The 17449-nt window shown below is 39.0% G+C and overlaps 1 protein-coding gene across 6 annotated transcripts in view; it reads right to left on the reverse strand.

Annotated features, from left to right (window-relative positions):
* The window catches only part of RUNX1T1 (RUNX1 partner transcriptional co-repressor 1), a 167680-nt gene that overhangs the window by 33919 nt on the left and 116312 nt on the right, over positions 1-17449 (reverse strand). For all 6 annotated transcript variants that reach the window (XM_073679576.1, XM_073679582.1, XM_073679579.1 and 3 more), the window contains exons 5-6: positions 6451-6632; positions 626-876 (exon numbers count right to left, since the gene is read on the reverse strand). In XM_073679576.1, coding sequence (XP_073535677.1) covers positions 626-876; positions 6451-6632 — 433 coding nt within the window. The remainder of the gene's footprint in view (positions 1-625; positions 877-6450; positions 6633-17449) is intronic.

Here is a 17449-nt window from a genome sequence, read left to right on the forward strand (position 1 = left end):
CAGATGTAAAGTCTCATGTAACACTAATTAACACCCTTCTGAAAAATGGATTAAGTCTTTCAACAATAGCCTTAAGGAGTTTTTTTTTTTTTTTTTTACTAATTGGTGGAGAGTTAATATAATTGTCCCAGTGAAGAAGAAAAAGAAAACAAGAATCACTTAAGAATAAATAAATTCTGTAAAAGTCATAAGGACAATAAAATAACATACGACTCAATAGAGACAATAGCAACCCGGAATGTGAAAAATAGAATGTATTGAATTCCAAACTGTCAAGCAATTGATGCCCACCATGGTCTCTGTAGTCACATCCCCACTGCCATCAATAAATCTGATTTCAAGTGTAGGAGATAAGCGGCTCTAGTTTGGCTGTCAGGTCTTCAGTGGGAGTTCCAAGTGTTTAATTACCACTTTCACTGCAGAAAGCGACTGGCTGTTATTTCAAGTGATTTTCTCCTACACCTAAATCAATAGCAAATGTGATTTATTGACTTAGGTTTTGCATTTTTTAATATTACAACACAATGTATTATAACAATGACCATAATGAATATAATCAAGTTGATATTCGTCACAACGCTATGCTGACAAGGGAGAAATATAAAAAGATCTCCAATTCTCTTACCCATAGGCCTGTTTCTGTCCCTGAGGTCCCTGTGGTTAGGGTGTCTGTACGAGTCCCTGTAGTGGTGGGCAATTGCCATGTCATCCAAACGATAATGCTGAGGTGGTGGTGGGGTAGGGTGAGGCAGACCATTGGGTTGATAGGACAAGCCATTATTTGGACTGTACCGCTGGCCGGGGCTTATAGTGCATGGCCGCTTGCTTGGATGCTCTGAGTGCAAAGGCTCTCTGTCAAAGCCATTTTCTTTGGTTCTGAAAAGAAAATATGTGTAATGTACTACAAATGTAATCTAAATGTGTATTATACTGATCTTAAGTAGGCTTGCTATCGAAGAGTTGGGTAGGTCATTTCTTGTGCTCGACTTGTTCTCACCTACATACATAGTCAACCACAACCAACCTCTCAACCACAAGCAACATCTCAAAAGGTTTTGGAGAAAAGTTATTATAAGAAAAGCTAAATCCTGTAATATAGAACTTTTCTTTTTTTTTCTACAGGTTTAATAACCCCCAGATTTCCTCTACACTAAGCCGGAAAAAGAAGTAAACAAAACTTGTGAAGTAGAACAAATTATTGGTCTTGCTGGGAATAGACTCTAATAGTGAGATAAATACTATGAGTTCTTTGCAACCATGACATGTCATGGACAAATTACTCAGTTGTGTTTTCCACTCACGTGTCAGGATTTTTTTTTCACTCTTTCTGTGACTGATGGCTCCCAGTGTTATTATTGAAACAGATTGATCTTTTTAATGAGCCAGTTTAATAGACTCCAAAATCTCACCGTGGCTGCTCATCCGTGTTAGACCATATGCACCAAGAAAACATTCAGTAAAACATAAAGCTTCACTGTCAGACTGCTGAAACCTTAATAAACCTCAATCTACAATTCCGCATAAAAATGCACAGAATGGCGACGTATATCAAAAGCAACAACACAATAGTGTCGTAGATGGAAATATGTTTTCGGTTCGTGGCATGGTAGACACTATATTTTGCAACCTACTAAGCCTTCCAGATGGAAACAGTTCTGCTGGCACGTGTAATGAGGTTAATGCTATTTCCTGACAATAGAAATACATATATATTTTAGTTTTTTATGGAGGTGACACATTAGCATTTCCCTGTATACTAATATATACTAAATCCTTACAACTCCTGTAGCAGTTCCAATAATGTCATCTGCCACATTTGTCTTGGATAGAAGACAAGTAACGTTATGGTAATGAATGGATGTGCCCATATTCCCATAAATCCAATGCTACCGGCGTGATCATATCTAAAACTAAACATTTTTATTGGCCACAAGAAAATCAAAAAGTTTTGGATCAGTTAACATTTTTGGAACACAGGACCACCTAATTAAGACTAAGGGGCAACCTAAAAAGATCTTCTACTTCCAAGAATCCAAGTGACAGTTGTTACCATGTAGTCCTAGTCTAAATGCAACTCACACCTCCACATCAAGCACTTGGCTCTTTGACTCCTGGTTCTTCTACTTATTTTGGTCAGAAGAAATGGACTCCCATTAAAAATATATTCCAGTCTGAGTTCTGGCAGTATATAATTAAACCTCAATGACTTTCTTTAGGTGGCCAGTGGCCATGTTATTGTCTGTTCTACATTCTTGGTTAAGTTTTAGAATTTATGCTATAAAATCATCTGTTACTTTGCTTTTAACGATATGATTTGCTCGTAAGACTTTGAAACATGACTCAATAAATAATTTATCATTTTCTATCCCATCCATCTTCAAGTAAGGCTACTTTAGTGTCTGAAATAAGACTTCTAAATGAAAATTATTAAAGAAGCACTCCTCCTCCCATCAAAGTTTTTATCCTATTAATATCTTGCAGTCATCATATTATACAGCACTGTGTACTTACAATTGCTCATTTTGCCTTTCTACCCATGTAATTGTTCTCTTTTCTCTGCTCTATGTAGAAACAGGAAGTTTATTTTCCCTGCATTTATCATTCCCCTCTACAAATCCTGACCCAGTTGCTCACTCCCCCCCCCCCCGTCAGAAACGTTGCAATGAGGTAGAATTGTAGTTCTAATGATGACTCATGCACGGAAATAAGACTTCCTGTTTCCACATAGAGCTTAAAAGGATTCAGCTAGTCAATTTTTCATCAGGTGATGCCACAGACCTAATAGAAAAGAGCAGAATTAACTGGGCAGAAGGGCAAAATGAGCAATTGTAAGTGCACAGTGCTATATAATATGATGATTGCAATATATTAAGAGGATAAAAACTTTGATGGGAGGAGGAATGCTTATTTAAATGTGCATTGAATATCTAGATTAGGGTAAGATGAATTAATCACAAAATTTTTTTTTACAAAAAATGGAGAGGATATAGGATAATATTTATAAATATTTTAGCAATTGTCAAAGATTACAAAACATATTAATTGAAAGTTTTTTTTAATGCAGGCTCCATTTGTTTTTTAAAAAAGTAAAAATATATATATTTATCTATGTACTACTGACTCCAAGACTACAGAAAAACATGACATCATGTGTACATAAGTTAGAACTCTTAAAGAGTAATCGTCGTTTTAATTTTTGTTTTATAAATCAATAGCACCCATGAAAATAAGTCACTTTGTATTACATTTCATACATGCTTGTTTCTCCTCCTATATTTATTTTTCATATTTCATTCATTGGTAAAATCGGTACTCCGTGAAGAAAGATTTTCCCATTACTGACATTACTGAGATAGGAGATGACAGTTGGTGTTTTTAAAATTCTATGGAGAGGGGAGGAGCTAGAGGCAGACACAGACATTCTGCTGCAAGTTCTCCTGAAACGACAGTTATAGTTCTCCGTGGAACTTTATAAGCACCAACTGTCATCTCTTATCTCAGTAATGGGTAAACCTTTATTCACTTAATACAGATGTTACCAGTGAGTTAATAATTTTGAGAGTGAAAGATCAGTCCTGGTGGAGAAAGAAGCAGATTTCTCTGATATGATGTATTATAAAGTTTCTTATTTTTACACTTACTATTAATTAATGAAAAATGAGAAAAATAAAACGACGGGTACTCTTTAACATCTCTTCTGTGTTCTGCTTTTTTTTTTTGCCCCTCGCTATTTAATATTCTTTAAATTCATATTAGCATGGTGTTGGAGAAATTTGCATGTGATCAGTTTATGAAAAACAGCTTCTGGCTAAAATTTTTGACATGTCTAATTTCACGCTTGAGAAGAGTGAGTGTGCGGAGATAACCCCATCAAAGGAGGAAAAAAAACAACAAATGCATGATAAGCCGGCTCTATTTCAGTGCATTCTCTTACAGTCATTGGCTGGAGAGATATTTTGATATAAATGTTTAATATATTTATTAGATAAATTCCAACCTAGAGCTCCGTGCTACAAGAAAACTCTGTTCACATTATTGCTTTTCCCATTCCACTAGCTGTAAAAAAAAAATTGGAAACCTGACAGATCCCACTTTGAGTCGAGATCTTTGGGATCTGTTTATAAATAGATCTATCATAGACCTGTTAAAAAAATCTTTTACATATTCCCCAACAATGTAATTTAATTTCTATTTAGTGAAAAGTAGTAGGTTGGTTGGTAAATATTTGGAAGCATCAGGGTTTTTTTTAAATATCCAATCAGAAGATTTCTTTCTGCCGGCAGCATGTTATAGAACAGTGCTAGCTTTGCAGTTTGATATATAGGTTTGTGGGAAAAGATTCAGTGTAACTTATCACTTATTGATCTAAAGCTCTCCTCATTCCCGGCTTAGGAGTCCAGTAGGAGGTCCAGCTCAGTGTGCATACAATGATAACTGTCAATCACTGATCAGATCCACCCACTGGACTCCTAACCACAAAATAACGGAAAATTTTAGATTAATAAATTATAACTGAAGCTAAATCTTTCCCCACAAAACTATTTATCAATGTGGCCAGCCGCTTCTGCTCCATAACATGCTGATTGTAGACTGGACTGCACTTTCATTGGAAAAATGATCTGTCAGGTAAGATTATTGCTGCCTGATGATTATGTAGTATAGTTAGACATCTTGTAACCGCCACATTCATGGTATTAAAGAAGCACTCCTCCTGCTCCCATCAAAGTTTTTATCCTTTTAATATATTGCAATTATCATATCATATATCACTGTGTACTTACAATTGCTCATTTTGCCTTTCTACCCAGCTAATTCTCTATGTAGCAACAGGAAGTCTCTTGTCCCTGCAGAAATCATTTCCCTCTTCAACTCCTGACCCAGCTTCTCCCACCTCCCCTGCCAGGGACTTTTGCAGTGACTTACGACTCATGCAGGGAAAATTGACCTCCTGTTTTTACATAGAGCTTAGAAGGATTCAGCTAGTCAGCTTTTAATCACGTGATGTCATAGACCTAATGGAAATGAGAAGAATTAACTGGGTAGAAAGGCAAAATGAGCAATTGTAAGTACACAGTGCTATATAACATGATGACTGCAATATATTAAGAGGATAAAAATTATGATGTGAGGAGGAATGCTTATTTAAATCTAAGTGCCTGCATGTATGAGAAAAAGCAAAATGACATAAAAATATGACTTTTTTTTAAGAAAAAAAACAAAACTTTTTTTAGATATTTCAAATCAAAGATCATTAGTACAAAAACTGTAATCTCCGTATCCTTTTTTCTTAGCTATATTGCGGATTTAGCTGAAATTCAGTTAAATTCCTTGATAATAAGAAGGAAAAATCTGAAGTCTGGGACCATATGTTCAGAGGCACCACTCAGACCACATATACGTTGCACTTTATATTATGTTGAGCTGGAAATAAGGAAAACATGAAAGTGAATAAGCCTTGTAATTTAAATGTCTTTTTCCCCTCTAACCATATTTTATGTGTTTTTTATTTTTAGTCCGTATTTCCTGGAATCTCTTCTGGAAGCATTTGTGAGGCCATGCGAGTGTAGCTGTCAGATAAGACCTTTTTATGAGGATATTAGAAATAAAATAGCCTATTTACTCTGCAAAGGAAACTGTGGGACATTGAAGATGATCTGTAGAAAATACCCATGGAAACGTATAGGTTAACTTCATTCTAAAGGATTCAAGGATGTCCATGCTTATTTCCAGCAAGAAAAGTTTGACACTTTAGTTTTGTGGTCCATGGCCAATAAATAATTTTATCACAAATTTTTATTTTATTTTATTTTTTTACATTGACGCTTAGCTATCATAGATTGGCAACCATTTCTGTTGAGTGACATTGCTGAATAGAGTGTCAATGTATTCTATAGAGAATTTGCTCTCATTAGTCCACACACAGGGTTCACCTATATACTGAATATTTTTTTCTGTAGCATAAATCTATTTATTATATGAAAACACAATTTATTGGCGTTTTACTGGCCTGTGGCCACCTGTAGGGGGAGCTGGGGAGCTTTCTACATACTGTGTATACATTGAAATCAATAGCTAAAACAGTATTCAGTAAACCCCTTAGCTCCCCCTAGTGGTGTTTGCTGGCAGACAGAATTTTATCAGCAAAATTCTAAGTTTATAGAGGAGATTTGATGCTCAGAAAAGAATGGAGCTCTGACTAATGAGACATTAAAAAGCACTGAATACTGGATCTAAAAGACAAACTTTAAGCATAAGTACAATGGCACAACAAATGTGTTCCATGCTTTGATGTCTGAAGGACATAACTCTTTAAGATCACTTGATCTACAAATACACAAGGACAGGTCTACTTTGGAGTAATCTAAATGTTGTTATATTTTTTACAAGCAATAGGTAATATAGTTATAGGTCGAGAAGTCCTGGATGTCAATAGATATTGGTTATATTTACCTATCGGGGGTTCTCCTCTTCCCGTTTTCATTCACATCGAGAAGTAACTCGGAGGAGTCAACAGGTGAGGTTGTGCTGGCATCCAGTAGCAGTTGCTCATGCTGAGCTAGATACTGGGCAGGATTTTGCTTGGCCAGTCTTGCACAGTGCAGAAGTTCCCGCTGCAGCAGAGGCAGATTGGCCTAAAAAAATAGACAAAAAGCATCAAAATCTGAACTTTAGAGAGCACATTATTTTATTTTCATTCGGCCTTAACATTTTCAATAAGTCTATAATCATTTTATATCCTTGTCTTCAAAACTTTGCATATTCAATATGTCAGGGAAATCGCAAATATAAAAAGAATCATTGTCTCATTTTGAAGATTATTATTCTTTATTATTATAGCGCCATTTATTCCATGGCACTTTACATGTGAAGAGGGGTATACATAAATAAAAAACAAGCACAATAATCTTGAACAATACAAGTCAGTGACTGGTACAGGAGGAGAGAGGACCCTGCCCGCGAGGGCTCACAGTCTACAAGATGAGATCATTTGATGCCACATCTTGTCAGGATCGTACATACTAGAACTTGTAGAAATACATTAATTTTGTGTTTAAGTCATTTAAAGTGAATCTGGAAAAAATATTTTTTTTTTTGCTAAATGGTCACCCCCAAAATACTACTTACCTATGGTAGCTAAGAGATCAGCTTCTGCCTTTAGTTTTTTTTTGGCAAAAAACTCAAAATTGTTTAAGGTACCACCATATAAAAATTAAATAGTCTACTCTAAGGAGATCTAAATTCCCAAAATGATTCTCATACCTTTGGACTCATACATAGACTGATGCACTAAATGGATTGTCGACTACCTGGGCAACCCTTAAAAAAAAGAAGTACCGTATATTCCGGCGTATAAGACGACCTGGTGTATAAGACGACCCCCCTACTTTCCTGTTAAAATATAGAGTTTAGGATATATTCACCGTATAAGACTACCCCTTTTCCAACGCATACCAAACACCGGTAAAAATTAAAAAAAAACAGATTTGAATTTAACATGGTCCTTTTTTTAATTTAAATTCTTATGACATGCAGGTATATAGCAGGAAAACTGTCACTCATAAACATATTAAAATAGGGGGGACCCCACGTCATTTTTTGGGGGGGTCCCCCATTCTAATAGCTAGTAAAGGCTAGGTATTCAGCTGGGGGCTGATATTAGTAGCCTGGGAAGCTCCGTGGGTATTACCCCCTTCCCAGACTTCAAACATCTGCCCCAGCCGTCTGCTTAACCTCCGCTAGAGACTATAATGATGGTGGATCCCACGCCAATTTTCTTTTTAAAAAATCCTTTATTTTAACACTAAATGACAATTGAGGGGTTAATAAAGATGCAGTCCCTAAATTATTATTAATTTTGTAATTAATTTTTCCCAAAAATGTTGACGTGGGCTTCGCCATATTTTTGTGTCCAGCCAGGTACAGCAGGCAGGAACGGGCTGCCCCCAACCACCAGCTGCCTATTTGTACCTGGCCGGACACAACAATATAGGGAAGCCCTTTTTTTTTTAATTATTTCATGAAATAATTAAAAAAAAAAAGACGTGGGGCTTCGCCCTATTTTTGTGTCCAGCCAGGTACAACTAGGCAGCTGGGGGCTGGAATCTGCAGCGCAGGGAGGCCCAAGCTTTCTGGCCCCCCCCCCCGCTGCAAATTGCAGTCCGCAGCCACCCCGGAAAATGGCGCGTTCATAGAAGCGCCATCTTCTGGCGCTGTACCCAACTCATCCAGGGCCCTGGTGCGGTGGCTCACTGGGTAATAAAGGGGTTAAGGCCAGCTTGGCATTATCAGCTGGCCCTAAGCCCGAAATTCATGGGGTCACGCCAATATTAGACATGACCGCCATGAATTTCTAGTAAAGTAATTAAAAAAAACACAAACACCCAGAATAAAGTCCTTTAATTGAAATAAAGACACAATTTTTTAATGTTCTAAATTAAACCATACTTACCATCACGCCCATTCCAGCTGAAGCCAACGATCTCCTGCAATAAAAGTAAAATAATAAAGCAACCTCATCCTTACCTCTCCATGGTTCCCAGGACCGGTCCAGCTCTGCTACATTCACATGACAGGCTGGACCGCAGCAGAACGCTGCCGTTCAGCTTGCCATGCGGCAGACACTGAGAAGCGCAGGCATGCTTGTGCTCCTCAGTGTCTGACTGTGACGGCATCCAGATGAGCCGAGATCATGTCCAATGAACTCGGCTCACCTCATGCACGTCACTGACAGCGTGGGAAAATTCTCCTGCTCCCCGCATGCGCAGTAGAAGTTTCCCACGCTGTCAGTGACGGACGTCCAGGAGGTGAGCTGAGTTCATTGTCGGCTCATCTGGATGCCGTCACAGCCAGACACTGCAGAGCGCAAGCATGCCTGCGCTTCTCAGTGTCTGCGGGATGACAGGCTGGATGGCAGCGTTCTGCTGCGGTCCAGCCTGTCATGTGAATGTAGCAGAGCTGGACCGGTCCTGGGAACCATGGAGAGGTAAGGATGAGGTTGCTTTATTATTTTTCTTTTATTGCAGGAGATCGTTGGCTTCAGCTGGAATGGGCGTGATGGTAAGTATGGTTTAATTTAGAACAATAAAGAATTGTGTCTTTATTTCAATTAAAGGACTTTATTCTGGGTGTTTGTGTTTTTTTTAACTTTTACTATGGGGTTAGTAATGGGGGTGTCTTATAGACGCCTCTCCATTACTAACCTGGGCTTGATGTCAGCTGGCATTATAAGCTGACATCAACCCCAGCCCTATTACCCCCTGCCACCGCACCAGGGCAGCGTGGAAGAGCGAGGCTAAGTGCCAGAATTGGCGCATCCTATGGATGCGCCATTTCTGGGGCGGCTGACGGCTGGTGTTTCTAGCCTGGGAGGGGGCCAATATTCATGTCTCCCTTCCTGGGCTATTAATATCAGCCCCCAGCTGTCTGCCTAGCCTTTGCTAGCTATTAAATTAGGGGGGACCCCACGTCATTTTTTTGGGGGGGTCCCCCATTTTAATAGCTAGTAAAGGCTAAGTATTCAGCTGGGGGCTGATATTAGTAGCCTGGGAAGCTCCGTGAGTATTACCCCCTTCCCAGGCTTCAAACATCTGCCCCAGCTGTCTGCTTAACCTCCGCTAGAGACTAAAATTAAGGGGAAATAAATCCGTTATTTTAACACTAGATGACAAGTACAGTAACCAGCACTGTCACTGTACTTCTTATATATGTGACTGACATGTTTCTATCTATCTAATCTATGTGTGATGCTCTATCTTTCTGTTATAAATTGTCGGGTACAGATGCTGAATTGCCGGCCGGCTTTTTTAAAGAGACGGTGCATGAAAACACTAATATTTGTTTTAATAAATCCTTTACACTAAATGACAAGTACAGTAAGCAATACTGTCACTGTACTTCATATATATGTGACTGACATGTTTCTATCTATCTAATCTATGTGTGATGCTCTATTCTTTCTATTCTAAATTGTCGGGTGCCGGCTTATGCCGCTGCTGAATTGCCGGCTTTTCATATATTGTCACAGAAGCGATGCGAACTTCCCTGCTCCGGACACAGCGCACCGCTTCTGTGACAAGTGAAAACTGTCGGCACAGAAGTCCTGCGCTGTGTCCGGAGCTGGGAATACGCAGCGATGTGTCAGTTTCAGCACAGAAGCGCTGACTGTCTGGACCTACCGCCGCCGTATTTTAACTCCCTCCACCTTATATTAACTCCGACATGGCAGGGATACGGCCACGGCAGCTTATTAACACCCCCAGAGTATCCCCGCATGTCAATTTCTGAAAGTTCAAAAGCATTACCGGCGTATAAGACGACCCCAGACTAGACAGAAGATTTTTCAGTCTTCAAAAGTCGTCTTATACGCCGGAATATACGGTAGTCCACCTTGTGTATTAAAAAAAAAAAACATATACCATAACAGACTATTTCTGCCTGGATCTTAACTAACAATATTTTGTCCACAACCTGGACTATCTCAATTTAAGGGAAGTAGTATAAAGAAAACATATACGGTACTCACCTCCCGCACTGGCGTTGTTCCACCATTGTCAGAGCTGGGTCTTCTGAGTTCAGGTGAGATTGTTATGCCATGTGAGCTTTGCAGCCAATCATCAGCCTCCATTGGGCTGCTGTGCTCTCACTTCTCTTTGCCCGACATTCTTCCGAAGGAAGTGAGAGCACAGTAGCCCATTATTGACTGCTGGTTGGCTGCAGGGCTCATGTGGTATAACAGTGCTATGTAAACTCGGGAAGACCCGGCGCCGACTTTGCTGGAATGGTGCTAGTACAGGAGGTGAGTAATTTTTCTTTATACCACCTCATTTTAAAAAAAGGGTTGTCCAGGAAGTGGACAACCCCTTTAAGATAGTTGTTAGTTAAAATCAAAAATAAAATCATAATTAGACTCTGGCAATTAATTATGTTAATTTAAGAGGATTTGCTGCTGGAGACAGCCGTATTGTAAAGCTATGAAAATATGCATTATTTTATGCAGTCTCATAGACCAAATTCCTGAATGATAATTAGGAAAAATTACTAGCCATATTGTGTGCAGATGAGTTTTGGCAAAGCCAGCAGGCTCTGAGCCCAGACCAACCTCAATACATTGTATACAGAGTGTTTACACCCAAAATCCAGAAGCAAATACAGTATAGATCGTATAATAACACAATCTAAACAACATGAAAAACCCTAAAGATATAAAATGCAGAGACTCTGCCTACTATATTTATAAGAATTCACCAGAGGGGTCACCATGCCTGAACACCAGAGGTAGTATTAGGGAATTTTCATTGCCAAATAATGCTGATATAATCTAAACACTAAATCAAAAATTTAGAGGTAATATGATAAAAAGGGCAGGTCCACACAATGTGGAAGCAGTCACAATTTCCGAAACTCCTTAGACCTAAATGGAACATTTGAGGATTGAACATTGTTTGCAGGAGCCTTGGACAAATATCTTTAGATGTTCACTGTTCATAAAAACTGTGGGTCTAAAGGAGAACAGTTCTCCATGTGGAGAGTGCCAAGTCGGTGTAAGGAGACTTACAGGCCATGCAATATGCAAATATCCTCTTTAGAGATGAAGAGGATTAGAACTCTAGTGTCACCTTTTGGGGGTAACAATTCTAAGGCTTTTTGAAGAGGATATTTGCATATTTAAATTCCCAGAGGAGCATTGCATGGCCTATAAGTGCCCTTACGACGGCTTGGCACTCTCCACAAGGTGACCCCTTAGACTACCTGTCAGAGGCCTCTCTCTTACTCAAATCAGACCTCCTGCTTTGCACTAATGAGGGGAAATCACCCAGAAACATGTGTCTGCGAATCGAATATCTGGTTTCACTATTTGTCCTAAGTCATGTGGCAAGGCATATTAAAGGGTCAGTATTGAATTTTAGGATTCCCAATTGTTGGCACAAGAGTTTTAGTTTTCTTCCTCTCTGAAAACTTCTGTGGGTTTTGTTAACATATGACTTCAATGTGGACATGATTTCCCAACATGCTGGATGTCCATTGTTACTCTGATAGAGAACTGGTGAAAATGTTTGTTTTCACTTATGTAATAAGTGAAGGGTTGTCCACTTAAAAACAATAAGTTCCTAATATGATTTTATAGAGCTGAATTACTTTTATTTCTAAAGGTGCCCCAATTTTCAGATCAATGTGGTCCCGGCTGCTGCACTTCAGTCCCTGAGCTGCTTAGCATGTAATCAGTGTTGTGTGTGAAGGGACCTGGATGAGGGTTCAAAAGCAAAGCCAGCCCCCTTCTCTGTCAATGCATTGGCTGTGATGGAGAACAGGGACTCATTGGCTACTGAAATGTACCAGTCAACTAATCCACTTCATACATAGTGCTGATGACATGCTTACACTGGAAACTCTCTGCTGTTTTGAGTGCAAGTTGGAAAGAAAGCTGCCAGGACCCAGGATTTCGGTTGATATATATAGTGGCACCTTTGGAAATTGAAAGCATATAGTTAAGTCTTCTAAAATCATATTAGAAACTGAACTAAAGTGATTTTTAGTGGACAAACCCTTCAAAGGGCTATTCTGGCTAAAAGAAATGTAACACCTACTCACGGGAAAAATGGGTATGTTCCCTAGCTCCCTCTAACCACAAGGGTTCCCCCCAACCTATCTAACATGTTTCACCTATCCACACTGGCAAACTTGAAGCTCATGGGCCCCGATGCAAAGGCTCCAACAGGGCCCCCAACTATTTTAAGTCTTTTATAGCAATGGTCATTTTATATAGGCCAAAAGGACTTTTTGGGCCCCCTCGGCTCCAGGGCCTGGGTGCGATTGAAACTTCTGCACCTATTGTAGTTATACCCCTGCCTATCAAGTAGATAGAAATGTTAAATGTGATGCTGGAGTATGGGAATAATAATATTAATGATAATATTGTGGTGGTTTAGCCAGTTGCGAAGCTGCAGGGGGCTGGCTGGCCATGTGGACAGGGTATGGCCAACAAGCCATTTCACCTTGAACAATCTTTATAAATACACAGTAAGGGTAGCAAACTAAATCTTTTCCCAGTTGATAGAAACCCTCCCTTCAAGTCAGGTTTAAGCCATCCTAAAAATTATACAATGCGTAGACTACCTATAGATGACACATTTTGGAAGATTGATGGCCAGAGACAATGTCCAGCAAGCATCACTGGCTCATAAAGTGCAATTCAAATCGAAAAACCATTTACACAGTGAACAGCATACAAGAACAACTCAGTCCAAAAAATCCCATTCCCTCTTGATCTCTTAAAAACGACAGATCGTCATAGATTTACAGCTAATGAAATCCCGAAAAGCTGCCTCTGACAAATTCAAAAGTAACGATGACACGGTTAAAATAGCTTTTGTTTTTTTCTTTCCCTTTTTTTTTTTTTTATTCAGCAATTCTACAAAAACATGTTCTTTCGATTCGAAAAAAAAAAAAAATGGTAATACAAAGCAATTTTGTTTGTTCTAGTTCTGGTGCCAGATTAGGTAATTAGGATGGTGTCTAATATCCTTCCAGTAAATGTTTCTCCATAAACGCAGAATGGAATCGCGGGTCTGCGGGTTGCATTAGCTTAATGAAAACAAGATTTTAATGCATATTGTTACAGCTGCGTTTGAATGCACTTATTAAGGCCCCGTGTTCCCACAACCATATGGTTTTTGTCATTAATGTCTCCTTTGAGGAAAAGCACTAAAATTAGAAAAAAAGTTGCATCTTTGATTTCAGTGATCCAAAGTAAATGATATGGCGACCATATGGCGCTCAGCTCCGATAGAAGAATGTGGAAGTGTCCTTGGAAGCTTGCTTTTTTTTTAATTTTTGTGGCAGCCAATTTGACCCTGAAGAGAAACATATTTTTATTTTTTATAAAGCAAAGAAATCAGAGGAAATGATGTTAACATGATGAAATTCGTAAAGAAAGCATCCTTTTATGAAGCAAGCATACCCAGCACTTCTATAAACAGCTTTGCTTATTAGTTTAAGCACTCTGCTTCAAGGGATATGGGCTGAGCTCTATACGCTACTTTAACTGCCACCTACCAGTCCATAAGCAGTCCTGCTTATTCATTGACAACTGAAATGAATTAGACCTAGGTTTATCTGCATTTGGCACACAATGTTAACAAGGTGATTATGTTAATTAGCTGAATGGACTACTCTTGGAAGATGGCCAACAATTAGCGTTCTTGCCAACATCTGAACTGAATTGGCAGTGCTAAGAATAGTAAGCCTATCAGAAACATTAATGGTTGCCGTTAAGGGGCGCCATACACAGTAGATAGCTGTCTGACGAACGTTGGTTCAGTCAATCAAATGTTTGGCCAGCAACTATCAATCGCGACTACTCAATATGCTCTGCTGAGTGCTCGGGTGTTCTCTATGAGAGAGCTACTGCCAGACTTCTCAGGTGGTAGCTTATCTCACCAAGAAAAAAATAATCAGTAGTTCGAAATTGAACATGCTGGATCCTTATCACCCCTAACATTATCTATCAGAAAAGAGTCAAGTGGCTCCCATACACATTAGACTGTTGGCCATAAGGGGCCCCATACACAGTAGATGGTTGCCTGCCGAATGTTGGTTCAGCAGATCAATCGTTTGGCCAGCAGCTATGGCTCCCCACTCCTCAATATGCTCTGCTGAGCGCTTGGATGTTCTCTATGAGAGAGCTACTGCCAGACTTCTTAGGTGGCGGCCTATGTCACCAAGAAAAAAATGACCGATAGTCCGAAATCAAACATGCCGTATCCTTATCTCTGCTAACATTATCTATCAGGAGACAGTCAAGAGGCCCCCATACACATTAGAGTGTTGGCCAAACCTGCCAATATCGGCCTTATCTGTCAACTTCTAGTATTTTCTTCTACTCTGATCAGTACAGGGAATGTGTGGTTACTGTACGGTGTTTAAGAGAACCTGCTTGACTTTAGTGATGTTAAAATTGTAAAAATTAAAGTCTAACTCCACTCAATCCACGTATCCACATATGACTGCTATTTGCCTTAATATTTTACAACAAGAGATAAGAAAATCGTTTGAAGGAAAATAAAATTCACTTCCACTTGTTCAAAAAAAAATCAAATTTTTTTTAGTGATTTGATGCCAAATTGCTGGGTTATAAAGGTAAGATTAAGATATTTCTTTTAATCCTACTAAAGCTCCCTGTATCTCATTTTCGGGATCCTTATAAGCATGGCATTATATACAGTAGTCATTTTACGCTTAGGAGTCCAGTGGGTAGTCCTAATCAGTGATTGGCAGCCTTCCCTGGAAGAAGTTCAGCTTTAAGAAGAAAACTTTACTTTTTCAATATATGTAACATTAATAAGTACAGCAAGTGTCTGATCTTTCCTACAGATTCTAACTGAACCTATACCATCATAGTAGCTTTAAATATTTCATCATATTCCATTAGACCTGAGATGCTAAATCCACAGACTTATCTGTTTCACCCTAAACACTGATGAAAAGTACATTGCGCTTCTTGAACTTGAACTGGTAAATTGTCCGTCATGAGAAATGCTTTGGTTTTATAACATGCCATTATATATTTCTAGAGTAGGAAGCGTACCATTAGTGACAAGATCACACCATGTTCGTCTTAAAGTACTCATCGACGTGTCTTTACTGACACTTTCTGAGCCTACATCTCTATCATTTTCTGCAATTACTCAGCCTTGGCAGAGCCAGGTTCTGTGTGAGGTTTGTAAGTGCGAGTTAAGGACATAATGTGCTATACATATGTATTGATGTTATTTTGTGGGCTGATGATCTACACATGGCGTCTAACAACACAGCTATGTTAAAGAGATTGTGTTTCTTCCGCAGGTCATGACTTATAAAAATTACAAAGACAAGCCACTGAATCATGTGATAATTACTAGCGATGGAGGTTGCTCATTAGATAAGACGATATGGCGAACATCACACAAAAACTCTGCAACCCATAGAAGAACAGAAATGCGTTAGTATATCTCTATTAGTGTTGGGAAAATTATAAGGAATGCGTCATTTTATAGCTGCAGGCCAATAATAGGATTGCGCAATTCTGTAGCATATACCAAAAATTGTGCACAGTGATCATTGGAGAGTAATACCTGCTAGACGGTCATTTACAAGCAATGGTGTAACTATAGTGGGTGCTGATGTTGCCTTGGTGGGCCCAAAAGGTCCTTTTGACCCATATGAAAAAAATAAAACAATACTATTAAAGACCCTTGGTAGTTGGGTACCCTCTTGTATATTTTGCATTGAAGCTCAAATGCTTCAAGTTACGACACTGTTTACAAAGTTTCAGCAGTAGTTCAGTTTGGTAGAAGCCCTTCTACCTTACCCAAAACCTAGAGGACACATACATATCACAATTACAGAACTGTCAGCCTTGGAGTCTCCACTTTCTCCCCTAATTTACAGTATAAATATACATTTAGTGGTTGTGTGGCTGCTATATAGTAACCAAAAAATGTTTAGAAAATCAGAGTTCTAATTTATTGCACCATTGGGCAAAATTAAAAAAAAAATAATTATACAAAAAAAAAAACCTCTACATGTTTTTTATGATTGAATTCAGAGTGTTAACTTGCATGGGTGTTCCTCTCGACTAAAAGATTACCGCCATCATTCTACCCAGAGGCGGCGGTCTATCCAGACTAAGGGTTGCAGAGATTTACATACTGTCTACGTAACTGGTGTAGCATGATGTCATCGCTTGTAAATCTAGACAAAGGGCCCAGAATTCTGGTGTAAAAAACTTTAAAAAGTCTAAAAATATTTGCGACTTTTGCCGTTTTCACTTCCGTTTTGTTTCGCCAAGTTCTACCAAAATGAGTGGAGATGGAGTGGGATAGGGGCTCAGTGGGGGCAGGACATCAAAGCTTGTCTAATACATGATGAGCTTTGGCATTCCCTACACCAGAGATCTCACTCCAGTCAGTGACTGGAGTAAGATTTCTGACGTGGCTCATAAAGGCTCAATGTACTTGTCAGGCACTCCAAATTCATGAAAAGGCGTAGACCTTTTTATGAATCAGGAGTGTCTGACTTCAACACGCCCCCTCATCAAGACCTGTGTAAACAATGCCAGTCTTGATGAATCAGGCTCATAGACTTTATATCTTAGTGCTAATGCCAAACTAGATCTCTGTGCAGGTATTGCCACTTTTTAGTTTGCGCAGAAACAGTATCAGGCCTGATCTCCACCTATCAAATCTGAAGATTCCTTAATAAACTTTAAAGAATAATGTTTTCATTTTTATTGCAAACATCAATAATAAACATGAAATAAAAAACTTTGTAATAATCTTATCAGAGAAATCGGCTTCTTTCTTCTCCTGGATTGGTCTTAAACTCTCAAATCATGGGTACAATGTGCATTCAGTGACGACGGATTGTCCCATTACTGAGAAGGATGACAGTTGGTGCTCATAAAGTTCTATGT

This window comes from Phyllobates terribilis, unplaced genomic scaffold (assembly GCF_046119375.1).
Source record: "Phyllobates terribilis strain yellow unplaced genomic scaffold, ASM4611937v1 Scaffold_4__5_contigs__length_816908805, whole genome shotgun sequence".
Lineage (NCBI taxonomy): Eukaryota > Metazoa > Chordata > Amphibia > Anura > Dendrobatidae > Phyllobates > Phyllobates terribilis.